Below are 9,935 nucleotides of genomic sequence, written 5' to 3' on the forward strand. Positions count from 1 at the left end.
AGGATATTCTGAACTCAATCCCTGACAGTCCATATGATGATAGTACAGGAATGAAGGATGTAACCTTACAAGAACTGCTCGGAATAAATACTAATGAGGAACTTAAAGTACAATTTTAAAAATATCTCGTCTGGCTTCAGAAAGAGAATACTTGATACTTAGAAGATATTTTGGAACATTGTGAGAAAGTTTCTTTTTTTTTTCCCCATCTGTTGGAAAACGTTCTCAGCAAGGGTTGACATGTTTCTAATCAAAACATACCGGACATCACTAATCAAAGATTTTTAATATTAAAAATGCTTAGCAGGGGTCTACCGAAAACGGAAAAAGGTGGCAAGTGATCTGTGAGTCAGAAAAGTTTGGGAACCACTGCTTTAGATAGACAGATTATCATGAGACTATCATCAATAGATAGATAGATAGATAGATAGACAGAAAGATGGATGGATAAATAGATAGATAGATAGATAGATAGATAGATAGATAGATAGATAGATAGATAGATAGATAGATAAATAGATAGATAGATAGATAGATAGATAGATAGATAGATAGATAGATAGATAGATAGATAGATAGATGGATAGATAGATAGATAGATAGATAGATAGATAGATAGATAGATAGATAGATAGAGGACTATGTAATCTGTGAACTGTTTGATGACGTCAAAGGTCAAACAATACATTATTCTAAAGTCTCCCAATTTACCCCACCGTCTTGCCCTTCCCTCACACACACACACACACACAGACACACACACACACACATACACACACACCTACACCCACATACACACACACAGACACCACGTGTGTTACAATGTGACAAAACTCGATGGATTGAATCTAATCGCAATGATTGTTGTCAAACCCAATCCTAATGACCGTATGCGACGAGGAGAAAACAACAACCCACACATACACGCTCTGACAAAGGAAAGTTGTTATTTTAAAAATAGGCACATTACCTGGTACCAGATGAAATGGGGAAAGGATTAGGGATTAGTGCTTTCACAATAGTGATCATGTGGGGCTTTTTATTTTGTGCTGGCCTTTTGTATAGTAGTAGTTGGTGCATTCTAGGTAATGTTGGATTTTGATATTGAAAAACTCTAGAATTATTGAAGAAAATTAAAATTAAAGCTTTATATGTATATGGCGTGACCCACCTGCTACACTCTTAATAGTCATGAAGCTCTCCCTTTTTTTCCTTCCTTATAATAATACTATTAGAAACATGGGCGTAGCCAGGATTTTTTTTCGGGGAGGGTTTTGGGGGGGGGGGGATTCCCCCCGAACCCCCCCCCTCCCCCGCGAAAAAAAATGTATATATATATATATATATATATATATATATATATATATATATGTGTGTGTGTGATTGTGTGTGTGTACATAATTAATTTTTATTACATCGGACCCTTTCGGAAGACGTTTATTGTTCATTGTAGACTCCCCGCCCTTGCTAGCAAGAGGGCCTGGGGGAGTTCGCAGAGCTCCCCTGCGCGGGGCGAAGCCCCGCCGCCGGGCACTATTTCTGGTATTGAAAGCCAACAAAATGCATATTCTGAGGTATCTACAGTGCATTATCTTGCTATTAAAAAGTTTTATTTTAAAAACCTAATGTGCTATTCTTACTGACTTAGACCCTCACGCGCCGTTCGGCGCATTTTCCGGCAAGCTGTTTCCGCAACTCTTATTTTGCGTAATTCATTTTGTGTGAGAACATGTCCCGCAAAACCTCATGCGACGCTCTGTCACAACCTTACTAAGGATTCGACTCCCAGTTCGGCATATGATTTCTTTGATTTTTGTTTTTAATTCAAAACCCCATTTAGCTACGATCATAGAATTTGGTGACTGTAGTTTGCTTTAAAATAATATTGAAGAGAGAGGTTTTCAACTCTAAACGCTCTGTAGGGGAATTTTAAACTCAAAACCATCTGGAGGGGTTTTAAACTTTAAAGAAAAAGCCATCTGGAGGAGGGGGATTTACACTCAATACCCCTTTGGCTACGCTCATAGATTTTATAGTGTGTAATTTTCTGTTTTTTTTATATTGAAGAGGTACTTTTTAGCTTCAAACCCCAACTGGGAGGGGGGGGGGGGTGAAACTCAAAACCCCTTTGGCTACGCTCATAGAATTTTGAGTGTGTAATTCGCTTTTTTTATTTTGAAGATGTAGTTTATCGTAAATTTTGGAGGGGGTTTTAAAATCAAAATCTTCCTTAACTGTGCTGTCGGAATTTGGGGATTGTTGTTTGCATTTTGTTTTGTTTTGTTTTATAGAAGAGGGGGATTTAACTGCAAAAACCTCTGGTAGGGGGTTTAAAATTCAAAACCCCCTGTAGGGGGTTTTAAACTCAGAGCCCCCTGGTAGAGGGATTTGTATCTCAAAACCCCCTGATAGGGTTTTTTTAAATCTCAAAACCCCCTGGTAGGGGGATTTAAACTCCAAACCCCCTGGTAGAGGGTTTTAAACTCAAAACTGCCTCGGCTGAGCTGTGGTAAGTGATGATTTAGTATTAAAATCTCACCTAAAATAAACAAAATGAAAGCAAAAATCAGTCACTTAATTCCGTTTCCCCCCCCCCCCCTGCACGGGGGAAGGATTTCATTTCGGGGGGGGGGGGGGGGGGTTTGAACCCCAAGAACCCCCCCCTGGCTACGCCCATGAATTTAGAAAGACTTCTGAAAGACCCACTAGTAAACGCGCCCCGTACATTCCTTTGGTCAGAGAGCTCTAACGGAGAATTAGATTCCGGACCCATAAACTCCAGTATCATCTCTCCCCCCCCCCCCCCGACCGTAAACTCCAGTATCATCTTCCCCCCCCCCCCACCAACGTAAACTCCAGTATCATCTCTCCCCCTACCCTACCCTCCCCCCCCCCCAACTCTCCGTCTTAATAAATACTTTTGGGTCGGGACACTTTTCTCTGATTACATCTTACACATCGTAACACTCCCATAATATTTTAGCAGAACCCCCCTTCCTTTTTTGTTTTTGCACTTTCAATAAAAATGCCCGCATTTCAACGATCCCACTTTGGCCATGAATTTTAATTGTACCGGCCCGCCCTCCAAAACACACTCATTTCTGTCCTTACTTTTCTCAATCATCAACCCTTTCCCTAAAAGCCAACTTTCTGATGTAAAATTCACGTGTACTCTAATATTTGAATGAAACTGTGGAACTAATGTAGGCTTACATATGGATTCCCATCGTTATGTTTAGTAATAAGTAAGTCCGGAGGAACTGTTTTCACTAATAGGAGAAGGGGTAACTGGCGCCTAAACCAGTATTCTTCGGTCTTCGGACAGGAGGCGTTCGTTAGTCATGGCTGGCTATCCAGCTAAAAGAAGGAAAACTCAATTCAAATCTGAAATACAATCTCTGTTGCCTTGCAGCTATACCCTACCATGGCAAAAGCTTCGGGAGTCAAACATAAGGAAATTTGTAGCACCCTGGTATAGCCTGCGACGCCGCTGACCCGAACTGTATCGGCACTTGCCGCTCCTAGGATACATCTGCTGCGTGGAGAGGGAGAAACTGATATGTGGACGACATCGTTCCGACCACAGCTAATGCCCAGGCATCCACCTCATTTCCCTGAGATAGAGTCATTTCGAGACTGACAGAGGCCAAACAATTGTACAACAAATTTCTTTTAGGATAATGAGATCATGAAGATTGATTATTATTCTGTTAGAAACGAACGAGTATTTATTCTCTGGCACTGCCAGGGTCGAGTTACTTTCAAAAGAGAAACACAATTCATTGTAATCAGTGTTCATTGAGGAATTTTCTGGTTAACTGGCAGGTCTGCAGCAGTACCACCCTCTGACAGGCAACGAGAAGTATTATTATTATTATAATTACTATTATTATTATTATTATATCCTACCTTGACAGGGTGTGTGTTATCCTCTTGATCAGACTCTGATCCAGCACAGCCATTTTGTAAAGGGTTCAAGGTCATAGTTTTACCACTACTTCTTGAAAAATCTTCTCCCACTGAGGCGAACTCACCCTCCAGAGTCACAGAGCACGTGCAGGGCGTCCTGTTCACCTGCACCCCACAGTGTGGCGTCGGAACTCCAGGGGCCATATCCAGTACTCCGTTGGATATATCCACAGCCCTATCCAGGGCAAGGGGGTGTCTTTGCGCACTGGACATGTGGGTGTCTACGCCGTGGGTGTAACTGGACGATAATGTCGGTGAATACTGATTGCACTTGTTGACCTTAACCTCAGAGGTCATGGTCATGTTGATTAGGGAAGATGTTTTTTTAATTTGTCCGCGTCTTTTCAGACAGTTACTTTTGTTATTGTAGTTAGAAATGTAAAGTTCCCTGGTTTAAGAATGAAACAAATATAAACAACAGACGACTCACAAATCAAATAGCTCAGTTTTACAATAACCTTCCAATACTGCACACTGATGTCATTATATTTTCTTTTACATTTAATTGATTTCAACAATTATAATGGAGCCTTGTAACCAAATCTACAATGGTGAATATCATATTTTAAGAATTGATTTATTTTGTTTAGAACCATTACCAAATGTAATTCTGCAGTAGTATCTCTTCAGAAGTACTTTTGTTCAGAAACAGGCTTTCTTTCTGTCAGAAGTGTTCTTTACTAGAACAAACAAAACAACAACTTTAATGAGCATGACACACAAAGGAATTACAACGTCTTTGTTCTTAAAAACGTCATCTCTAAGTCCTACAACTCTGTATTACATTGAACACAGCTTGTTCATTAGATTAAACCATGATTAGACACACAAGTGAATCCATGACATGGTCTAGTAAGTTAGTAACACGATATCGTAGAAATACCATGATGAATAATCTACAACACAATTGATTTCAGCAGCATGTTTCGGCCATTCGAATGTAGACGTGTAACTTTCTTAGTCTTTTATTTAGCCAGCAGGAGACCATAAACATTATATATAGCATGAAGAGGTGGCGAGGGGCTTATGGAGCAGTTTGTTCTAGGAATGTATTGTTCTAGGATAGATGGGTGCTGGAGAGTAGTCGGGGCTTATCTACCAGTTTGTTCTAGGAATGTATTGTTCTAGGATAGATGGGTGCTGGAGAGTAGTCGTTAGAAATAAGTTCATGTTTTCAATTTTAATATTTAGAAAATTTTATGTTCATGTCTAGAAATGTATTAAACCAATGACAATAAACAGGGGGGCCTTCGGGCCTGGGTAATACTCAAAAGGTGGATCGACACGATTCGTAAGTAAAGGCTGTAAGTACCATCATAGGCGTGTTCAACTCTGTTCCTATTTTTATAAACTCACGTAATATGTTCTCCAGGTAGACAGTAGACAGGTTAAGTATCATTGGATGCTTATTTATCTTATCTTTTACATTACATCAATTATGTTCAAACTGTACTGTGTTTTTATATTGATTTAATAGTCTTTAACCAACTCACTGAGATGAAACATTAGGCACATATTATCAGCCAACTAGATGATTATAAATTCGGCTAGGCTAGACGTAGTTGGCAAATTTAGTTAACTTAAGGAGTGAAACATGAAAACGTTAATAAAACCTGTACTTACGACGCGTGGGGGGGGTGGGGGTTGAGGGAAATGAAGGTCACAGAAGGAAGTCCAGTCTTCTAGCCTTCCGCAACAGCGTCATTGTTACGAAATTCTGAAACCCAAAATATCATGCTATGAGCTTTCACTGTAAGTGCCAGGAAATGATTTAAAAATATTAAATAATAAGTCCTGCATTATATGAAATTCCACCAAAGAAATCCACTATATTGTATATGTATTTCAGTACGCCAAATACAAATGTGTGGCAGAGGACCCACGTAATTGTAAAATACGCGACGCGCTCGTCACGCGCGGTCGTCCCCCTCGCTCACCCCCAAAGACCGCCTCTGCAATAAACAATTTTCATTTTTTTCTCTTCGTATTTAAATTCTGCTTTTTATTCTACCCGATGCCGAGACGTCAACAAAACAATAAATTGTTCGTATCTTGATTTCAAAGTGTTCTAGCAGAAAGAAAAGATGGAGTGGGTACAATTATTTAAACTAGTGATGCTCTAACTACGGCCCGCGAGGCATATCCTTCCCTCTTGACGCTGTGCTATCCGGCAAGACTTCCGACACGAAGGTCACGTGTCCGGCCCTTTGAAACTGCCCACAAAGCAGGAAATCGACATGTTAAAGAACAAGAAAAAAAATTTAAATGGTCTGTGACACGCTAGTGAGAAATTTATTTAACTGGCCGAAATAAAGGTCGGGTATGATAAAAAAAAAAAAAGAAAAGTGTATATATAGTTGAGAGAGAGAGAACGAGAGATGATGATGATGATGATGATGTTAATTTCAAACCTTCAAACATTTTACATTTCAACAAACTTGAGATCCAAACTGTAGTACCAGGTAAAAAAAAAGTAAAATACCTTGGGGGGAAAAAATCAAACCAAATATCTGAAAAATCCTCCAAAGTAGCACAAAAGAAATGTTACACTATTTTCCGAACGTATGCTGGTTTAAAACTTCTATTCACCATCAATGTCTACTTTGTAGGCAACAATGGCCAGAGAACTAACACCTTAACAAACTTTGGTGATTGGTCACTAACCTGACATCAAAACACCAGAGCATAAGACAGAGAAGTCAATGCATCAAACACCAACTTCTGGATATCCTCCGATTCTCTTTAGAGCACCACACAATAACAACCGACATAATGAAGGTAAACACGGTCCTAAAGGAAAAGGGAGGCGCTGGAGGTGCATGAAGTGCCAACTCTAAAATGAATCCCTATACCTGACAGGCAGTGCAGACACAACCAAATCAAATCAAACGAGGAAGAAAAAAAAGTGATACGCGGGCAGTGATGGGAATGGGGGAAATCGATCTCTCCCTCCCTCCCTCTCACTATTCTCCCTCCCCTCTTCGTGTTCATTGTGACTGTAATCTTCTTGTTGTGAATAGCCGTCTGCACGACACAACTAGAAGTTGCACATTTCTTTTATACTTTCTGTTTCCCGCTTTCTACAGTTTCAATATGTCGGTCCTAGTAAATAGAGCGAGCATGTGTCGGTCCTAGTAAATAGAGCGAGCATGTGTCGGTCCTAGTAAATAGAGCGAGCATGTGTCGGTCCTAGTAAATAGAGCGAGCATGTGTCGGTCCTAGTAAATAGAGCGAGCATATGTCGGTCCTAGTAAATAGAGCGAGCATGTGTCGGTCCTAGTAAATAGAGCGAGCATGTGTCGGTCCTAGTAAATAGAGCGAGCATGTGTCGGTCCTAGTAAATAGAGCGAGCATGTGCAATTCGTGATTTAGTAATCTGTCGACATTACTCAACACAGGAGATGCCATTTCACAAAGTCTAAACTATAGGCTCTTAACTGCATTAGAACTTAACAAGCTGACAATGGGAGTTTCGGTTTTACTAGTAGCCTATGCGTCGACAATGGGTCTGAGGCGGTCACTTTGGGTCCATTGCTTGGTAAGAAATGCAGGGGGAGTTGTTTTTAGCACGACAAACATAAATAAATAAGTTCATTCTTTATATCTTTGGGATCACAAAAAGTCATCGGAAACTCTCATAAATGGATATTAGTTAATAATTGTAAACTACAAACTATCAACAACGACAAAACTAAAAGATACACATTAAAAATACATTCTTAATAAGACAATTCCTGTATAATACAACTTGCAATTAAATAAAATATGAAAAAACAAATTTTTTTTTAATGTTTGGTTCAGCCCCGTATCGAACCCATGGATTTAATACCGCAAGCGTCTTAAACGGACGATGTTAGACGATTCGGACAGCGGGAATTGAATAAGAAGCCAATTATTTAATGGTACCTTCACTACAGGTATAACTCGAAAGATCTAGTCTAGATAAAGATCTGGATCTACTTCTAGATCTATAATCTAGACGTAATCTTTATTAGATTTACGAAAAAGTATAAGCAAAGCTTAGGTATTCTATCAACAAAACTTAAAGCAATTTTATATTTAGGCCTAACATCGGTACACTAAGTACGGCTGACTACGATATGTTTTTTTTTTTTTTTTTCGATTGAATAATTCCAAATGGTAGACCTTTAAAGCTAGACTTAGAAGACGATGCCCACAATTTCCTCAACATTATATATAGGCCTATACTCTGGTCTTTAAGTCAATAAAGCCTTACATTCGGAAATTCCCGAACGCCATAATCCTTTCAAAAAACGCGATAGTCCTTTCAAAACTGATCTAGACCTAGATTTAGTCTCTAGCCAAATTTACATGTATTTGTTTTTTTACTTTAAACAATTATAACGGTCAAACTAGAAGTTTCCTCATTAGGCCAATGAGGTAGTAGGCCCCTAATTCTTTTCTCAGCGACATACATTATAACTTTTAAATTTCTAGGAAAATCGTTAGAGCCGTTTTTTAGATCAGCTGTCTAGGTTCCTGGATCCTTGATCCAGGAACCATGAAGTTCTGACTTGAACTTGATTATAGTAAAAATCTATAAAGTATCCTGATGAGTCAAAAATATCAGAGAAAGTGGTTGTTTAGAAACTGTTGACCGCAATTAGCCTATAAATAATGTCGGGTCTTAGTGAACATAATCAGATAATACAAGACTATAGAAACAATAGATAACTCTACAATCTTCAATGTTCATTAGAACTTCACTAACAGAGGAGTTACAATGTCATCAAAAAGCTAAACTCCTTCCACCTACACTGTCTAAGGAAAATTCATAATGTGCATTGGTCTGACCACATACCAGATACTGAAATACTACAGTTGTCTAACATGGACAGCATCAATACCACAGTAGAAAGGTCCCAATTTCGATTTAATTTATATTAAAAAATATAATTATATGACTGATCCAAACTAATTGATACAACTATGTTTAATATAAGCTTGTTTTTTTTTTCTAAAATATTTTTCTTAAATATTCATGTTTTTTTTTTTTTTATCGTAGGCCTAAACTCATGATTAACATTAACTAGGGATCTACCTTTGCAATAGCCCGCGCGTAGGTCTATAGGTAATACTAAATATTTGATGCGGAGGCCATGGCGATCTGTGAGGCCTTAAAAGGCATTGACTTTCAACTCGGCGAGGGACATATGAGAGCAACACAGAATGTTGTGGTTACTGACTCAAAACCTGTACTACAAGCTTCGCAAAGCCCAGGACCATGTCTCCCCCCCTCCCTAATCGACACTGTCATCATGGCGTCACACAATATAAATCAACGCTATCGCACCCCTGTAATATTGCAGTGGGTACCGAGTCACAGGTGTGACTGGCAACACCATTGCTGACTCCTTGACCCACCAGGGAGGGCTAACACCACCCATCGAGCAGGCTGCGAGTTTTCCTCATGCTCTGGCAACAATAAAAAAAAAATTGGAATAGAAAAGTGGTTTGAGTGCTGGGAGCGCATGAGGTGCCCTGACCGCACTTCCCCGTGGTCTGAGAAAGCTAATAGCACAGAGCAGGACAGTAGCCTGTCCTGTTAGCTCATATTTTTTTCACGGCTATGGCCAAACTTCGACTCACAGTGCCCCCGCTGCAGGGAAAAAGAGGAAACCTTGTCTCAGATTCTTTTTGACTGTTCCAGACTTGCTGATCTCCTTCTCGACAGGTCTTGGAAACCACTAATTCTGGAACTAAATATTGACATGTATGCACTACGCAAACAGCAGGGCTTTTGCAATAGCGTTTTGAACCTCTTAAGTCCTCACTCAAATGGAGTTTGATTATGATGATACGAAATCTATAAATATAGTTAAAACTCGAGGCCTAAAAATTGCGATAAAATAGGCCTGCATTATTAACCAATGCATGATTTAAGCATTCAGTTTTGGATTCATTGTCAAATTGACACATTATAAGGTCTATTTCAAATGAACACC

General features: G+C 39.4%; 1 protein-coding gene across 5 annotated transcripts in view; it reads right to left on the bottom strand.

The window, feature by feature from the left end:
• The window catches only part of LOC106066013 (RNA binding protein fox-1 homolog 2-like), a 142,157-nt gene extending 135,332 nt beyond the window's left edge, over positions 1-6,825 (bottom strand). Inside the window, exons 1-3 of one of the 5 annotated variants that reach the window (XM_056020959.1) lie at positions 6,634-6,771; positions 4,569-4,649; positions 3,910-4,357 (exon numbers count right to left, since the gene is read on the bottom strand). In XM_056020959.1, the coding sequence (XP_055876934.1) occupies positions 3,910-4,272 (363 nt within the window). In that variant the 5' untranslated portion in view covers positions 4,273-4,357; positions 4,569-4,649; positions 6,634-6,771. Of the gene's footprint in view, positions 1-3,909; positions 4,358-4,568; positions 4,650-6,633 lie in introns of all 5 variants that reach the window. The other 4 variants (XM_056020958.1, XM_013224969.2, XM_013224970.2 and 1 more) reach the window with 4 other exon arrangements.
• Between the last annotated feature and the right edge of the window lie 3,110 nt (positions 6,826-9,935).

Source organism: Biomphalaria glabrata, chromosome 2 (genome assembly GCF_947242115.1).
Source record: "Biomphalaria glabrata chromosome 2, xgBioGlab47.1, whole genome shotgun sequence".
NCBI classification, from domain to species: domain Eukaryota; kingdom Metazoa; phylum Mollusca; class Gastropoda; family Planorbidae; genus Biomphalaria; species Biomphalaria glabrata.